Source organism: Pelodiscus sinensis, chromosome 4, assembly GCF_049634645.1.
Source record: "Pelodiscus sinensis isolate JC-2024 chromosome 4, ASM4963464v1, whole genome shotgun sequence".
In the NCBI taxonomy this organism is placed as follows: domain Eukaryota; kingdom Metazoa; phylum Chordata; order Testudines; family Trionychidae; genus Pelodiscus; species Pelodiscus sinensis.
Window position 1 is genome coordinate 75,775,895 of NC_134714.1, and position 19,098 is coordinate 75,794,992.

At 43.0% G+C, this 19,098-nt stretch overlaps 1 protein-coding gene across 3 annotated transcripts in view; it reads right to left on the minus strand.

Annotated features, from left to right (window-relative positions):
- SLC1A2 (solute carrier family 1 member 2) overlaps window positions 1-19,098 on the minus strand; it is a 131,216-nt gene that overhangs the window by 52,760 nt on the left and 59,358 nt on the right. Inside the window, exon 1 of one of the 3 annotated variants that reach the window (XM_075927481.1) lies at window positions 18,887-19,004. The exons of the other annotated variants lie outside the window; for them this stretch is intronic. Within the exon in view, the coding sequence (XP_075783596.1) occupies window positions 18,887-18,954 (68 nt within the window). The 5' untranslated portion in view covers window positions 18,955-19,004. Of the gene's footprint in view, window positions 1-18,886; window positions 19,005-19,098 lie in introns of those variants that run through there. 3 annotated transcript variants of the gene reach the window in all.

Genomic DNA, 19,098 nt, shown 5'->3' on the forward strand with positions numbered 1-19,098 from the left:
CCGGCCGCAAGGCCCGGGCACCTCCGCCAGGGACGCGGCTTCCTCTGGCCCTTCGGCGTGGCTTACCGTGCAGGCCGCGAGCGGCCCATCACAGTACACCTTAAGATTTCCTCCTGCTGTGGATCTGACCCTTTGCAATTATTTAAAATCTTTAAATGTGTCAGTGATATCTATGTGTGAAACTCTGGGGATGTCCTATTGTCATATAATCTTCACTCTGTCCCTGATCCTCATGCTAGCATGACTTAATGTAGGAAATTCAGGTGTAATACTGCAAAGGTTTGCTCTGAACTCTACAACCTAAAGTGCCCCTTAAGTTCTGCTTTTTGTACAAGCAGGGTGTAGAACAGGGATATTCAACATACAGCCCATGGGCTGCATACGGCCCGCAGCCCATTAGTTTGCAGCCCATGGTGGGGTGTGGGTTTACGCGGAACTCAACACGTGGCCTGTGTGTGGGAGTCAAAACAAAAAAGTAGTCAATAGTCTTCTGTTGTTATGTGTTTTAGTAGTTAAATTCCTGGACTGTCATTGCTCATTACAAGTGCTGCCATATGGGTGGAAATCAGGTAAATATTGCATTTTATTAATATCAGCAGAACTGACTTAAATGGGGTTTGCGTGCTGTGTATAGTCTTGCCTTAATCTTTGTATTCATGCCCATCAGTGTGAAAGAAGCTATTTGCATATATATGCTACCACACTTAAGTTGTGGCCCTCAGCATGTGCTGTAAGTATCATTATGGCTCCCAGGGCTTCCAAAGTTGAGTAGCCCTGGTGTAGAATATCCACATAAGAAACGTTTCTATGTCTTATACACATTATCATCACTATCTGCACAAAACAGCAAACAGTTTAATGCATTTTAAACCATGCTGTGCAATAGATTGCAATAAAGCTTATGACACATTTTATTTTACTAGTGCATGTGTGACACTCCCCTCTTACTGACAGATTTATGATGAGGCTTCATAATTAATTGTGCAGAAAAATAGGTAACACTCTACCACAAAAGTCAGGACCTAATGCTTAACAACCATGATAATTAAGCTTTGAGATCAACATGGAGTCCTTGAAGAATTAAACTAGGAATGTAAGCGACTAGTCGACTACCCAATAAGCCTAGGCTTATCCAGGCTCCTACTACATTTAAAAAGCAGAGCCGCAGTGTCTGGCATTAGGCAGGAGCCAGGACTCAGCTGTCCCGGATCACACTGGGTCCCACATACTGCACCTCTGCTTTTTAATCTACATTTAAAAAGCAGAGCCACAGCAAACTCTTATCAATTAATTTCCATTGACTACTCAATTAGCTTCCTAACTGCTATTTAACATCCCTAAATTAAACATGCATCATCTTGTTAATATGACAATGTGTCTTGAAGTGCAAAAACTATCTAATTATATACTCAGAAACTCAAAGGCAAGGAATTGCCTCGGCCTCTAGGATGTGCCAGGTGGCACAGAAGAAAAGACTGGGACATAATGCTTGATTAGCAACTTTTTCAAGAATAGTGACCAGACGTCCTTAAAACAGTTGTGAGACATGAGGGAAGTTAGGAATTGTGGAAACTCCTGGGCGTGCCTGTTGTGGATGGTCTCAGAGGGTAGATACTAGAAACAGTAGAATGGTCCATAAAGATTAATTCTCTGACCATAGCTGTCTACACTGGCCACTTGAATTTCCGCAAAAGCACTGATGATCTCATGTAAGATTGTCAGTGTTTTTGTGGAAATACTATGCTGCTCCTGTTCGGACAAAAGTCTATTTCCGAAAAACTTTTGTGCAAAAGGGCCAGTGTAGACAGCAGAGATTTGTTTTCTGCAAAAAAAGCCCCGATCGCAAAAATGGCGATCGGGGCTTATTTGCGGAAAAGCGCATCTAGATTGGCCACGGACGCTTTTCCGCAAAAAGTGCTTGTGCGGAAAAGTGTCCTGCCAATCTAGACGTGCTTTTCCGAAAACGTTTTTAACGGAAAACTTTTCCGTTAAAAGCATTTGCGGAAAATCATGCCAGTGTAGACGTAGCCCATGAGTAGACACTGAATAAGAGCTCAAAGTTCTAAAATATGTTTAGTTCTGGAGCTTATGATATTCTTGACAGATATGGACTGAGGAGTCCTTGGCATGCCTCTGGCTGGACACTTTGTAAAGAAGATCTCAAGCCAATTGATCAAAGTCCTTACAAATGTACAAGATGATAGATTATTGCAGAGGTAGGATATGTGTCAAAGAGTGGAGAAAATAGGAGCTATTGGGGAAACTGTCGTTGTTCCCACATGATATGCACTGGTGGTATCCTTTTTCAAAGGGTACCTATGGCTCTCATAGCACTGCTCAAACCCCCATTAGGCTCAGGAAATCCTTATACCTTAGGGCTACGTCTACACTGCAGGCTTCTTGTGCAAGAACTGTTTTGTGCAAGAGTTCTTGTGCAAAAATTCTTGCACAGGAGTGCGTCCACACTGCCATGTGCTTTTGTGCAAGAGATGTGCATTTGCGCAACAGTGTCCATGGTCGTGTGGACACTCTTGCGCAAGAAAGCTCTGATGGCCATTTTAACCATAGGGGTTTCTTGCGCAAGAAATCCTTGTTTCCTGACCATACTGCCTTCTTGTGCAAGAGCTCTTGTGCAAAAAGGCTTATTCCTCATGAGGAGAAGAATAACTCTTCCAGAAGAAGCCTTCTTTTCCAACGCTGTACTGTAAATTTAGTTGCTCAAGAATGTGTGTGCAGTGTAGACGCTCTGCAAGTGCAGATATAGCCTAGTAGTGCAGTCATGCACTATGTTATGAGATGCTGTGAGCTGGTAGGAAGTTTCACTAGCCAGCGAAAGGACATAAATTTTATTAATCTTCTTAAGACCCTTTGCTTGGGCTTGTTTTATTGACCTTAGAACAAAACAAAAGCAAAAAAAAAACAAAAAACCCAAAACTCAATTGACTGACATAACCTGGGGAATAATACAAGGGGCTTTTCTTGCTCTAGCCAACCAAAGAACAGAAGTACATCCCTTCCTCTTACCTCCATCTTCCCTTCCCTTTATAGTTCACCTCTCCAGCAGCTCCATGTCCACCCAGAACCTATGATTAACCCTTAGCAAACAGCTTCACCTTTACCTTGTCACAGGTACCCTGAGTCTTATATGCCTGTGTTTTTTCCATTGTTCATAGCAATCTACTAGCAAAACAAGTATAATTCAAATAGGGCAATGTTTCAGGGGAGGGGTTGCTGACCCTTTCATGCTTGGATATTTTGCTTTAATATTTGGAAAGGTCACAGGTCACCCTTTCATGTTTGGATATTTTGCTTTAATATTTGGAAAGGTCACAGGTCACATGAAATTTGGTTCGACTTCAGCAGTCAGTGAAAGAGAACATGTAAGTTGAAAATGTATTATATTCCATATGGTTTCATCTGAGTGATACTCACCAGTGAGTCAACATCAAGCAGTTAATTCACTATCCAGCACTATATCAATCCATCCGGACTTAGTCATTATAAAACTACTGCTGCTCAATGTTATCTGGGTGGAGTAAGCTGACAAATTATTGTGGGTAGAATTGCAACCTATGCCTACCAAAACATGGCTGATATGAATTCCTGGTTTTCTATGAGTGATCCATGTGTGAAATAATGCCACAATACAGATTAATGGGTTGAAGTTATAGTCCCAGATTGTTTCCATTCACCATAATGGACTTTTCATTCCTCTTAGACTATTAGGTAGTGATGGGATTTCATTGATTTCTAATACTTCTTCTAAGCAGGGGCGGATGAGAGTGCCACGGGGCCCAGGCCAGTGCCGCAGGGCCCCGGGCAGCATAATTTCGCGGGGCCCCCGCTTTGACACGATGCATGTACCGTGGTGCCACAGCACATGCGTGGGGCCTCGGAAAGTGCGGGATCCGTGGCAGCCGCCCCGCTCGCCCTGCCCTAAATCCACCGCTGCTTTTAAGGAATCCTTAAATAAGTTCAAAATGGATCTTTTTTTCACAGTGAGGTTTGAGTTTAGTGGAGCTTCAAATGGATTCACCAATATGCAATTGTCAAACAGCCTAGCATGTTGGACAGACAGCATTATTTTAATATAGATACTTGCTTTCAGTATCTCTAATTTTGCAGGATGAATGACAATAGTCTTCTCAGTCATCATCACATCATGCACCTTATCCTAAAATTCTTCCCTCTCCAGATTCTTCCCACCACTTTTTTGGTCTCTTCCCCAAAACTTGCTTTTTTTCTTGCTTGTACAAGTGAAAACAATACAGTTATAGCCAAAGCTAAACACTGATGTAATCACAATAGGTCAAAGACAATAGCCCTTTCACAGAGTTGCTTAGAGCCAAAGCATGGTCTTGTTAAAAGCCACATGGGTTAGGTTCTAAAAAAACAAAAGAAATTTCATTGTGAGAAACACTGCCTTCCTGCAATATGTTAAAGAGATTACTGAAGCTAAGTGTAGCATAATGGAATCTCTTGTGACAAATTATTTTAGGTCCTAAAGCCTAGCGTGCACGAGTTTTGTTTTTTTTTGGTGGGGGTTGTTTTTTTTGGTTTTGTTTTGTTTTGTTTTTTTGACAGCTGTTCCTTGGAGCAGTATTTATGAGCACAGTGCAGCATATTTTGATGAGTGCATGCCATCTGCTGGAACCAAAAAAGCTTTTTACAGAGGAAATCCTAAAATGTTCCACTACTTTTCACCCAGTGCAGAGCATCTCTTTTTAGGGGGGAGGGAGGTCTGAATGTACTTTTTAATGGTCAAATTTTCTATAAACCCCATTCTGACACAACAGGACAGCAGCATATGTATTGCTGATTGTGCTGGAAAAGAGAGAAAAGATGACTAACAGGATAGACAAAAAATGTTCCAGGTATCTATGTGATATAGGTTGGACATTTGGATAAATAGATTGCCTGAGTGATCTATTTTTATTCAGTCCTGTTAGACATGTCAGAAATACATCCTCTAAGAACTGCAGGCTAAACTGGTGAAGGCAGTAATATTTTAGTTAGGAGTGTGTGAATGTTAATGTGAAGAGAGAATCTTCCTTTGAATAAATGTATAAAGTTTATGGTTTCCTATATATCAATGTGGTTGGATGGTGATTGTTATTGTTACTCCTTTTGTGGTATGATGTGGGTTTGAGGCAGCCTTCTTTACTTACAAAGAGTATACACACAGGGAGCGTCTACACTGCACCCGTAGCTCAAAATATGCTATGGATAGCTTATTTCAAGTTAATTTCAAAATAGCTTATTTTATTCTGAAACATCCCTTACTCCTCGTGGAATGAGGTTTACAGAGATGTCGGAATAGTGACCCAGTTATATTTCGAAATAATGGGCTTGCTGTTAAGATGCGGAGTAGCTATTTTGGGATACGTCCTGTATCCTGAAATAGCACTGCAATGTAGACATAGGCACAGAGTCCTGTTTCCCTGGGCACAATATAAATAGAAAAGCTCTCTTTCTTAGTTTTCTCTCAGGGTCCTGCTACAAGTGCTTCTCTGACTTTCTGTTGGACATCCTATCTGCATTCTTTTTGTGCTTCTGTAGCCCTGGTCTACACTAGGGAGTTATTTTAAAATAACTCCTCTTATTTTACAATAAGAGCATTCCATTAAGAACAACATACTGCACTGACTACAGTGAAAGACTCTGCCTCACACTATGCAAGAAATTAAGAAACCACCTGATAAGTATTTTATACAAGAAACAGAAAACCATCAAGAATGACATTTCTAACTTAGATCATCTCATCTCAAGACAAACATCCACACCGACTGACACCTTGCAAGACTTTTGTTCCACCAGACAAGAAATCTACTATACACACTTCTATTCCCTACAACAAAGAAAAGACAATAAATTTTCTAACCTGCTCCATACCACTGGCTACAACAGCAACTGCCTCAACCCACCGGATAATATTGTTAACCTCTCCAGCTACAAACTCAATCCAGCAGAAAAGTCTGTCTTGTCCCGGGGTCTCTCTTTCTGCCCCATGTCCCCCACAAACTGGATACATTTTTGTGGTGACCTTGAGGCTTTTTTTCGCCGCCTCCGTCTCCGAGAATATTTCCAAACCACCACTGAACATCAATCTGACCTACCAGATCCCCCCTATCAACACCAAAGGAAAAATAATTCTATATGGACTCCCCCTGACGGTCGGAATTACAATCTGGATTTCTATATACACAGCTTCCGCAACAACGCACAGACTGACATTATTAGCAAACGACAACAAGTGACACACAATCTTAGCCGCACTGACCACCATGCCATCCAGAGTCTCAAAAACAACCTGGACATTGTAATCAAACTAGCTGACAAAGGGGGTGCTGTGGTCATTATGAATAAGGCAGACTATAACCAGGAGGCAACCAGACAACTCTCGAACACCACATTTTACAAACCTCTTCCCTCTGATCCCACCTTGGAATACCAAAAGAAACTACACTGTCTCCTTAAAAGCCTCCCCACAGCTACTCGGGAACAAATCCACACAGAATCACCTTCTGACCCCCAACCAGGATTGTTCTATCTACTTCCCAAGATCCATAAACCTGGGCACCCCGGACGTCCCATCATCTCTGGTATTGGCACGCTCACTACTGGTCTATCCAGCTATGTAGACACTCTTCTCAAACCCTTCGTAACCAATACCCCCAGCTATCTCCGAGACACTACTGACTTCCTAAGGAAACTACAAAACATCGATAACCTCCCCAATAATACCATCCTTGCCACCATGGATGTAGAAGCTCTATATACCAACATCCCACATGAAGATGGATTACAAGCCATTAGAAACACTATCCCAGAGGACACTACTGCCAGCCTGATAGCAGACCTATGTAACTTTGTTCTCACCCACAATTATTTCCAGTTTGAGAACAACTTATACCTCCAGATCAGCGGCACAGCCATGGGTACACGCATGGCCCCACAGTATGCTAACATCTTTATGGCTGACCTAGAACAACGTTTCCTCAACTCCCGTCCCCTTTCACCTCTCCTCTACCTACGGTACATCGATGACATCTTTATGATCTGGACGCATGGCCAAGAAACACTGGAGATATTCCATAGAGATTTCAACAACCTACACCCCACCATCAACCTCAGCCTGGACCATTCTACACGAGAGATCCACTTCCTGGACACCACCGTACAAATCAACAATGGAAAATTAGACACCACTCTCTACAGAAAACCCACCGACTCATACAGTTACCTACATGCATCCAGCTCCCATCCAGCACACACCACACGATCCATCGTCTATAGCCAAGCCCTTCGATACAACCGCATCTGCTCTAATCCCACTGACAGAGACCAGAAGCTTCAGGATCTCTACCAAGCATTTATAAACCTCAACTACCCACCCAGAGAAATAAAAAAGCAAATTGAAAGAGCCAGACGAATACCTAGAAACCATCTACTTCAAGACAGACCCAAGAAAACCAACAATAGAACACCACTTGTCATCACCTACAACCCCCAACTTAAACCTGTCCAACACATTATCAATAAACTACAGCCTATATTGGAACAGGATACCATACTCAAAGAGGCTCTGGGAGACAGACCCATAGTCTCCTATAGACAACCACCTAACCTCAAGATGATTCTTACCAACCACCACAGGACATACCACACTAATACCAACCCTGGTACCTTCCCTTGCAACAAACCCCGTTGCCAGCTTTGTCCACATATTCATTCTGCTGATACCATTATTGGACCTAACCAAGTGAGTTATAAGATCATGAACACATATTCCTGCGCATCCAGAAATATAATCTATGCTATCATGTGCCGAAAGTGTCCGTCTGCTATGTACATTGGACAAACGTGTCAGACACTTCGCCAAAGGATCAATGCCCACAAAACAGATATCAGACAAGATCACAAAGAGAAAACAGTTTCTTGCCATTTTAACCAGAAAGGACACTCTCTCAATGACTTAACCACCTGCATTCTGCTACAAAGACCTTTTACATCTGCACTTGAAAGGGAATCCTCTGAACTGTCATTCATGTTAAAATTCGACACTTTCCAAAAAGGACTCAACAAACATTTGAACTATCTCACCCATTACCAAGATAGTTTCCCCAATTATCCCCTCTAATACCATTAACTCACAAACATCCCACTCTCCCTACCTCTAATATCATCAATTCACAGACACTTACCTTCCTTCCTCCCCCCCCCTGCATCCCCCTCCTGTTCTGCAATGTGATTTGTCCTTTTCATATTTGTTCATTTTTTTTAATTGTATCCTTTGGTATATACGGTTGTGACTACTTTCTTCCACTATTTGATCTGAGGAAGTGGGTCTGGCCCACAAAAGCTCATCATCTAATAAACCATCTTGTTAGTCTTTAAAGTGCTACATTGTCCTGCATTTTGCTTCAGCTACCCCAGACTAACACGGCTACATCTCTATCTCTATTCCTCTTATTTTGACATAACAAGCGGAGCATCCACATTACCACACCTGTCATTTTGAAATAAGGGGCTGGTTATTTTGAAATAATAACTCCTGCTTTCCACAAGGAATAATGCTTATTTTGAAATAGTTATTCTGAAATCGCAGTAGTGTGGATGCTCCACTGCTGCTATTTTGAAATGACTACTCCCCAGAGTCATTCAAAGTAATTACTCCCCAGTGCTTCTGGGGGCTCTAAGTTGACGTAGCACATCCACGCTAAGGTTACGTTTACACTGTGGAACTATTTTGGGATACTAGAAGTACCCCAAAATAGCTAATCTGCATCTTTTGAGCAAGCCCATTATTTCAAAATATAGCGGGCTCACTATTACAACATCCATGTAATAGTACAATCTCATTCCACAAGGATTAATGGATGTTTCAGAATAGTGCTCTATGTAGACAGCACCAAATTTTGAAATAAACTATTTCTAAATTAACTCAAAATAAGCTATGCAATTTGTGTAGCTCCAATTGTGTAACTTATTTTGAGATAAGAGAACAGTGTAGATGCACCCTCAGGGAGTTTGCCTTGGACTAATATTGGGGCATCCCTGTAGTATGGACACGCTATTTCAAATAGTTATTTTGGGAGTTATTTTTTTAAAATAAGTTATTTTGAAATATTTTCCTAGTGTAGATATTCTCCTAGGCTGTGTCTAGACTGGCAAGTTTTTCCGCAAAAGCAGCTGCTTTTGTGGAAAAACTTGCCAGCTGTCTACACTGGCCGCTTGAATTTCCACAAGAACACTGATGATCTCATGTAAGAAATCAGTGCTTCTTGCGGAAAAACTATGCTGCTCCCATTCAGGCAAAAGCCCTTTTGAGCAAAAGCTTTTGCGCAAAAGGGCCAGTGTAGACAGCTCAGATTCGTTTTGCGCAAAAAGCCCCGATCGTGAAAATGGTGATCGGGGCTTTTTTGTGCAAAAGCGCATCTAGATTGACATGGACGATTTTCCGCAAAAAGTGCTTTTGCGGAAAAGCATCCGTGCCAATCTAGACACTCTTTTCCGCAAATGCTTTTAATGGAAAACTTTTCCATTAAAAGCATTTGCGGAAAATCATGCCAATTTAAACGTAGCCCTAGTGTTTCTCCTGTTCTCTGCATACTTGCATATGTGCACATCCCTACATACCCAGTATGTCTTCATTGAATAATTAACCTGGGCTTTTACTTTGGTTGTTAGTCCCATTGACATCCACTTGGCTGAGTGGTGGTTTGAACCAAGTCTCTGCTTTCACCAAGACTTTGTCTACACTTAACAGCTTTTAGCTACACAGTCATATCACTAAAAGTCAGCCAGTGTAAACACTGTTGGCACCTTTGAGCACAAAAATCTTCCATCCCTACTAATGGTCTTTGCTTTGTTGGCACGTAAGCACTTCTGCTGACAAAGCACTGTTTACACTAGTACTTTCAATGGCAAAAGCTTTGTCTCTCAATTGCCAGTATAGACAAAGCCTTAGGTTATGTCTACACTTAGGGTACGTCTAGACTACAGGCTTTTGTTGACAGAAGTTTTGTCGACAGATACTGTCGACAAAACTTCTGTCGACAAAGAGCGCCTACACTACATTCAGTTCTGTCAACAAAGCAAGCTGCTTTGTCGACATGGTAGTGTAGACGCAAAGGACAGTTTACATGCAATAACACCTTCTGTCGACAGAAACTCTGTCGACAGAAGGCGTTATGCCTTGTAAAATGTTGTTTACCAGCGTCGACAAAACTGCTGAGTTCTGTAGACGTTATGTCGACAGAACTCAGCGGTAGTGTAGACGCAGGTATAGTTTTGTCGACAAAAGTCCACTTTTGTCGACAAAACTCTGTAGTCCAGACACACCCTTAGAAACTTAAGGCAGCATGGCTTTACCCAGGCAGCTGTGTGGCCATAAGAGCACTGGTGTAGCTGCATTATGCTGATGGGAGAGAGCTATCCCATCAACATAATAAAACCCAGCTCAAGAAATGGAGCATCTCCCATCGGCATTGTGCTGTGCACATAAGTGCTTATGCTGGTATAATTTATGTCACTCAGCAGTGGTTGTTTTTCACATCCTGGAGTAATAAAGTTTTGTGCTAGTGTGAAGATTAGTTAAGGCTGGAAGCTGCCCACTTTGCCATAAGGTTCCAGGCAAAATCACTTGAGTGTTGATAGTCCTTGCATACTCTACCCACAGTTCCCTGGGAAAGACAAACCACCTCTCCCACAGCTGACTAGAAAAGAATCCTAGGGTATGTCTGCATAAAGAACTATGGAATACTCCCCAGCCATACAATGGGCAATTGCAGAAATATTGAGTACACAGTAACACAGGCAAGGCTTCTCAGTGGAAAGCCCAGACCTGGGGTATTCTAACCCAGGTGTTTATACCCTTGTGCCACTCACCTGAGTTTACTTTGTAGTGAAGACATATCCCCAGAGACACAGCTAAAATCAAATAAATGTCCTTCCCCTGTCTCTATCAGACCCCTGGAAATTCTTTGGATCATATGTCTTAGCCAGTGCCCAAACTAGTTTATGGTCTAATCCTCAGAGTAGTTTTCCACTGTTGACACTATTACTCAATAAAGGTGTATTTAATTGCTGCTTCTTGTAGTCAGAATGGGAAGCATCTGACACTCCCAAGAGCTTCAGTGAGGTGGTGTGATTACCCAACCCCAGCATAACATTATGCATTATAATGTATTATTTATGCAATGCATTATCTCTGCATGGAACACACAGCTAATTAAAAGAAGAGGGATTATGTTAAGAGGTAATGTGAAAAGCAGGATAAGTTGTTAAACTCTCTTTTTAGCAGTTGTTGAACTGCTAACATTCTATCTATCAGACAGACTCTATGTGTAACTTATAGGCTGTGCAGTCAAGAAAAAGTTGTATATTAAAGTAAATGGCTGGTGAACTACTATTAAACACCAAAGTTTTCTTGAAGTTTAACAAAATTCCCAGCTGAGGTGGGAGTCAGATGATTTTTGGCATCAGCCTTCCCTAAATATCCATCCACAATCAGACATTGTCCTACAAAACCTACCTTTGCAGCCCACATTCACATTTTAAGGGTGAGCTGATTTCTTTGTGAACATTTTACAGTATCATAAAACTACTGCAAATTTGACAGTCTTAGTCAAGAAAGGATTAGTTATACTTTAGCAGTTGACGATGGAAGAGCACTGTCATAACAATATGAGAAACCATGAGCTGCAGAGATTGATTGTATACACTGTTCTGTGTATATATCCATACAATGTTGACTAAATTCTCACGCTTGTCTTAACAAGGAATAAGATCTGTAGAAAACCTGGGGTGGATTCTCTGAGCCAAGGAGAAAGAGGGAATTTGGTAGGGATAATATACCCAAAGACATTATAATCATTCCCGACCTTGTGTCTGCCTTTTGCTAGTGTTGTCAGTCCCCCCCCCCCCCCCCCCCGGGATATAAGATTTTTTTTTCAATGTATAGCAAGAATTAAACCCCAGAATATAAGTACAATCAATTTTCCTGTTCTCCCTTCTGATTTTTTTAAAATCTGATATGTTTAGCGAGAAACCAGGCTTGGGTATATGCTGACAATTTGGATGTTTCTAAATACAAATAAAATGCTTGCCTACGTAATTAGCCAGAATTATGCTCTGATGACTATCATAATGATCTTAACCCCAAACATATTCTCTATGGAAGCGACGAGGAGTCCTGTGGCACCTTATAGACTAACTGAAGTGTAGGAGCATAAGCTTTCGTGGGCAAAGACCCACTTCGTCAGATGCATGTAGTGGAAATTTCCAGAGGCAGGAATAAATATGCAGGCCAGGATCAGGCTGGAGATGACCAGGTGGATCCAATCAAGGAGGATGAGGCCCACTTCTAGCAGCTGATCTGGACACCTCCCAGGACTGACCCTTGGGGTATACCACTAGTTACCCTTCTCCAATCTGAAAATTTATCATTTATTCCTACCCTTTGTTTCCTGTCTTTTAGCCAGTTCTCAATCCAAGAACGGACCTTCCCTCTTATCCCATGGCCATGTAATTTACACAAGAGCCTTTGGTGAGGGACCTTGTCAAAGGCTTTCTGAAAATCCAAGTATACTATATCTACTGGATCCCCCTTGTCCGCATGTTTGTTAACCCCTTCAAAGAACTCTAATAGATTAGTAAGACAGGATTTCCCTTTACAGAAACCATGTTGACTTTTGTCCAACAAATTATGTTCTTCTACATGCTTCACAATTTTATTCTTTGTGAATCTTTGTGAATTGTGAGTCCTTACTTCCTGAAAGCCAATAATATTGTGAACAATTAATATATTGATTAGCTAGGTAACCTTGAACCTCTCTGTAGGATAAGGATTGAGTGTTTGTTGTTTTCATACATTATTTTGGTTATTTGAAAATTTCAGTTGTCTGAAAGTGGATATTTTTGAATATTTAAAAGGAGTGACATCCAAGTGCTGGTGACGAGCAAAGACATGGCAATTCTTGTTGCATGTTCTGTTGCAAATTTATATCAACCCCACGAAAGCTCTAGTTCCAGTGCACTGTACTCCAGATGTTATTCAATCAGGGTATGTCTACACTACAGAGTTAGTTCGAACTAACGGATGTTAGTTTGAACTAACTTTAATAGGCGCTACACTAGCGCTCCGCTAGTTCGAATTTAATTCGAACTAGCGGAGCGCTTAGTTCAAACTAGGTAAACCTCATTTTACGAGGATTAAGCCTAGTTCGAACTTACTAGTTCGAATTAAGGGCTGTGTAGACCCTTAATTCGAACTAGTGGGAGGCTAAGGCTTCCCAGGTTTCCCTGGTGGCCACTCTGGCCAACACCAGGGAAACTCTATGCCCCCCTCCCGGCCCCGGACCCCTTAAAGGGGCATGGGCTGGCTACGGTGCCCGTGCCAGGTGCAAGCCTGCCAGCACCCAGCCAGCAGACCCTGCACCTGGCACGGATCGAGCCAGCCACCCGATGCCCCCCAGCCCTCCCCCTCTTCCCGGGACCAGGCTGGCGGCTCCCGGGAGCTTGCCCGGGACCGCAAGAGGCGGGCACCCGCCTGGGCTAGTGCGGACATCGTGGACCTCGTCCATGATCTCCGCACTAAGCACAGGAAGGTGGCCGTCTAGGGCAGGAGAGCTGCCAGACAGATTCCATTTTTGAACACAATTGTCCTTTATTTTGTACATCAAGAAAAGGGGCTAGGGAAGGGTAAGTGGAAGGAGGTGAGGGAGGAATGGGGCACGAGCCCCTGATGGGGAGGACTGGGCTGGCTCTGCGGGCTTCTGGGGGTGGAAGCTCTCCTGCAGCCCCCCAATTGCCCCCTCTCCCCAGATGGCAGCCTGCGGCAAGTGCAGCCGGGCTGATGGCCGAGTGGTGTGATGTGCCCAGTGTGAGCACTCCGGGCACTCCAAGCCAGGACTGGTTTTCAAGCGGGGCACCCCTGAGAACTGTCTGTCCAGGGTGGGGGTCGGGACCCTTTAAGCACAGCCCTCGGCTAGCCTGAGACAGCATCTCCAAGCTCTAAGTCCTCCTCTGATGCCCTGCCAGCACTGCTTCCAGCCATCCTTAAGCCCTGTTCAGGGTCCACTTAATGTGGACATGCTAGTTCGAATTAGCAAAACACTAATTCGAACTAGTTTTTAGTTCTAGACGCGTTAGTTCAAATTAGCTTAGTTCAGATTAACTAATTCGAACTAAATTAGTTCGAATTAGCGCTGTAGTGTAGACATACCCTCAGAAACAGATGACCTCTGGATTATTTTACATTTATGGTCATTTCTTGTCAATAGTTTTTAGGGAAAGGATTAATCTGTCAAAAACCATGGTACATGGATACTATGATATTGGACACATTACAAATGTGCTATAGTAGATAATGCTATGGTAATATACACATTTCATAGTAAGATTAAGACCCCAGTAAGGGCAAAATGTGTGTTGTCTATCTTATATGCTATTTAATAGTTGGATGGCTTGCCATAGAAACACTAGTCCAGTTTACCATAGAAAAAAACAACCCAGTAAATGATGGCTTATTGCTGATTTTGAAACTGATGTGTTATTTTATGTATTTAAGAGTCTGTTTCATCCTACTTTGCCTTGTGCAATTCTTGAGTTCACAGAAAAAAACAGTACGGTCTTTGAATGTTTTAAAGTGTTTGTCCTCCCAAATCCAGCAAGTAATGATGTAATCAGCAAGTTTAATCACTATACTTTTCTGGCTTATTAAATAGGAACTTATATCAATCAAAGGACATTAGCCTATACCTGAGACAATCTTTGTATACCCTGGGGTTTGAAGATTTTCAGCCATGAACTTACTGTGCCTATCTTCCGTTGTCATAAATATGCTGATATGTAGTTATTATATACCTCCTTCTAAGGTCAATGCATAACACTTTTGCTTCATTACAAAGACTTTCTTAGTTACATAGCTATAGTGGTATTCATCTTAATTCTGTAAATACTGTGGCCACTTTTCTGTTATAAAAACAGTTAAATAAGTTCATGTTGTCTTTCTGGAATGTTTTTATCCTTCCACTTCTGCTCTAATATATCTCTGAGGGTATGTCTTCCCTATAGGCTGGATCGATGGGCAGTCATCAATCCAGCAGGGATCCGTTTATCACATCTTGCAACAAATCAATTGCCAAGCACTCTGTTGTCAACTCTGGTACTCTACCAAAATGAGAAGAGTAAGCGGAGTCAATGGGGGAGCATCAGCTGTCGACTTACCATGGTGAAGATACTGTGGCAAGCAGTCCTATGTACATAGACTTCAGCTATGTTAATCACATATCTGAAGTTGCATAACTTAGATCAATGGGACACTGTAATATAGACAAGGCCTGGTGTTGCATCTAAATTACAGTGGGGAATCAATGCTCTGAGATTGATTCTTTCTTGCACAAATGCTTTGACGTTCCCGTTCAGGCAAAAGCCCTTTTCCAGAAATGTTTTTGCGCAAGGGGGCCAGTGTAGACAGCTCAGATTTGTTTTGCGCAAAAAAGCCCCGATGGTGAAAATGGCGATCGGGGCTTTCTTGCGCCAAACCGTGTCTAGATTGGCATGGACGCTTTTCCGCAAAAAGTGCTTTTGCGGAAAAGCGTCCGTGCCCACAAATGCTTTTAACGGAAAAACTTTTCTGTTAAAAGCATTTGCGGAAAATCATGCCTGTCTAGACGTAGCCAAAGTGTTCAGCTCTGGGTTTTTGGGTTGGGCTCATCTCTGCCATGATGTAATTAAACCAAAATCAGTCCATCCACATGGTTTAATAATGGGATTGTGCTGACTCCAACCCCTCTTTACCTACTCCCTGTACTTGAAACTTGTCATGTCCTGGGGGCCTGACCGCATATCACTGTAATCTTCTGTCTCCCTTTCCTTCCTCTTGCCATCTTCCAATGAAGTAGGATTTTTTTAATGTGCTGCCTGCGTTCCATGCATCTTAATTCTGCCCTGTGTGCAGCTTCATTAGTTTTGCAGCTAAAGATTGATAGGTGTTTGTAAGGGATCATTTCTCACTCAGAAGCACAGGTGTTAGACAAGCAAGTACAGTCATTCTACACTTGTGCTTAAAAGACAAACAAGCTTGAATAGCAAGGGTGGCCAACTATATTTCAAGGAAACAAATGGGCTGTGTAAATTAGCTTCCACAGGGCAAAGCTTATTTATCAGAGATACCACATTTCATTCATATATAAATTCACATCTCTGAATTACAGTGTCAGACTATCTGCAAAATTCTTGCTTGAAGATAGGTTTCTCTGATAAAATGCTTCTGAGTTGCTCCTTATTAGATACATAGCATGTATTATCGGGCACCAGCTAAGGGACCAGGTAGCCACCTTGCAAGCCAAGATTGCCAGAGCACACCACTCTTCATTTCCTCCACTGACATAACTCTGACATTTCCCTGAGCTGCCTCTGAGACTATGGCTAGGTCTACACTACAGCTTTTTCAGATTTTTTTTTTCAGAAGAGGCTTTTCTAAAATTTGGCCCATCTACACTGGGCCAAATTTTGGAAAATCCCCTTCTTTCAGAAGGTCCCTCTTTCCTCATGAAATGAGAAAGACAGGGCTTCTGAAAGAGCACATTTGCACTTCCGCAAAAAAAATCAGAAGAGCAAACATGTTCCCTGGATGCAACAGAGTTTTTCCGGGATACCAGAGGCATCCCAGAAAAACCCTGCAGTGTAGACATACCCCAAGTCTAGACTGCAGGCTTCTTTTGGAAGAAGCTTTTTCGGAAGAGATCTTCTGGAAAAACTTCTTTCGAAAGAGAATGTCCACATAGCAAAAGCGCATCGAAAAAGCAATCTGCTTTTTGAAAGATAGCATCCACATTCATTGGACGCTATCTCACATTTAAGTTGTGATTACTGTGGATGGAGTGGCCACCAGGGCACCTCTGCTTTTTCCTGCAGGCCTCTTCCTTCAAATAACCGCTTCTTCCCCAACCACACATGCCTTTTTCCAAAAGAGCTCTTTCGGAAAGAGGTTTACCGCTGTCAGAATCAAACACCACTGAAATCCCCTCTCTCCCAGTGGGTAACTGCAGAGAAGTCCTAAAGAATGGGTGCTTTGAACCTTCCCTTATTCACATGGGTAGATCATTCATGTCTATATCCTGGATTGCCAATTTGTCCCAGTAATGAGTGAGTGAACTTGGAAAAGTTCAGAGGGTTGCCAGAGCCCCATGAGCCTGAGTTAGCTGGCATGCTCACACCATTTTCTGCTAGCGAATATGCCAGGATTACTCTCAGCCTTGAAAACTCTAATACAGGTCACATGTGATAGGATAAAAATCGATATGAGATCAGTCTTCTTCTTAATGGCAAGAGCCAAATACTTATTACCTGGAGTTTGGAAAAAACTATTTTTTATGGCAGGTTATTTTATGTCCACAGGACGGGTCCTTGCACCTTCCTCTGAAGTATCTAGTATGGGCATCTAGACAGACATGGGATATGGCACCAGAGGGTCTGGTCTGATAAGGCAATTATATGCCCTAAAATCAAAGCAAACTTCTTTCATAAAGCTTCCCTTCTAACTTACTTTTATTTCTTGCAAAACGGGTGGGAAATAGCAAGTACTGTGATATTTTCTATCTTTCCTCAAATGGTATTTAACAAGCTTTGAATTAAGGCTTTTAGTGAACAGTAGGATATATTGTAGGTTTGATTTATTTCACAAACTGAGGCACAAACTGAGGTGTAAACTGTTCTGTACCACTGAATAGTGCTTTACTGTTGTTTCTTTTGAAAGGGTCTTGTTGACAATTCTGACTGACACCCAAACCCATTAACAGGGTGGGCAAAGGAGGCAGCTGCTCCAGGATCCAGTAATTCAAAATTGCCGGGAGCTCCTGACTATGCAGCAGCGGCAACTAGAGCCCTGAGCCCTTTAAATCACTGCCAGAGCACCATGTAGTGCACTCCAGGCGGCACTAAAGGGCTGGTTGAGGGGAAAGGACATGATGCAGTGGGCTCCGGGTGGTGCTGAGGGCTGGCTTCCCCCGCCCCGTCCCTTATGCCCAAGGACCCTCCCCTTCCAAGCACGGAGCTTCCTCCCCCCCACCGACCTTGCCCAGGGCGTGGCAAGGCTGTTGGCTCCTCTACTTACACCCAGCCAGAGAACACAATCAATCAGTTTAAATAACTTCAGTGCAGGGTGTATATATGCACAACTCTAATATCAATGTCATCCTTCTTCTTACCAAAGGAAGGGAGCTGAAAGTGGGAACAGCCATCCCCAAGTGCAGCTCACAAGGCACCAAAGAAAAGAGTTTGCTGCAGCCACAAGCAGGCCCATCTAGTTTAATGTGTCTGCAGCACTCAACACACGAGCACTCCAGAGAGTGACACGAACGCTGCCAGCTAGACTCTCCGACTGCCTCGCATGCTGTGGAGCATCTCACATGAAGTGCGAAGTGGGTGTAAGTGCTACCAGCCCAGAATTCTCACGTACATGGGTGACAGTGTTTTATACCCATTTTGCACTCGTGCCAGTCATATTGTTGTAGCCAAGAGTACAGCCGGAATTTTTTTTTAAAGGGAGACAGTTCTACGAAAAACAGCAAGAGCTATGCTTAGATAAAAGAATGTTGAGGAGGGACATTACACAGCGAAGAAAAACCTCAGCTGGCCAGAGCCACTAAGTGAGGGAGAGGGCAAAAGGGGTAGCGCTCTTTGGGCCCAGTGATTTAAAAGGATGTGGGGCTCTTAGCTGCAGCCACTTCTACAGAAGCAATAGCAGTAGCTGGAGCCCCTGATCCTTGAAATCACTGCCAAAACTTGGGGTGGTGCTGAAGGAGGCTAGCCACCAGCTCTGCCCCTTCCACCTAGGACTCCACCCCTTCCAATGGCTCAGAGCCATCTCCCCACATACCTTCCGCAAGGCCTGGTGAAGTCTGTAGACCACTCTGAGCTGTCCCATGCCAGCTGACTCCGGCTCATGGAGCTCAGGCTGCAGGGCTGTTTCACTGTTGTGTAGACCTCTGAGTTCAGGCTGGAGCTTGGACTTTACACCCCAGCAGAGTGGGAGCATCCACCCATTCAGGCGCCAGCCCAAGCCCAGAAATCTACACAGCAAAGAAACAG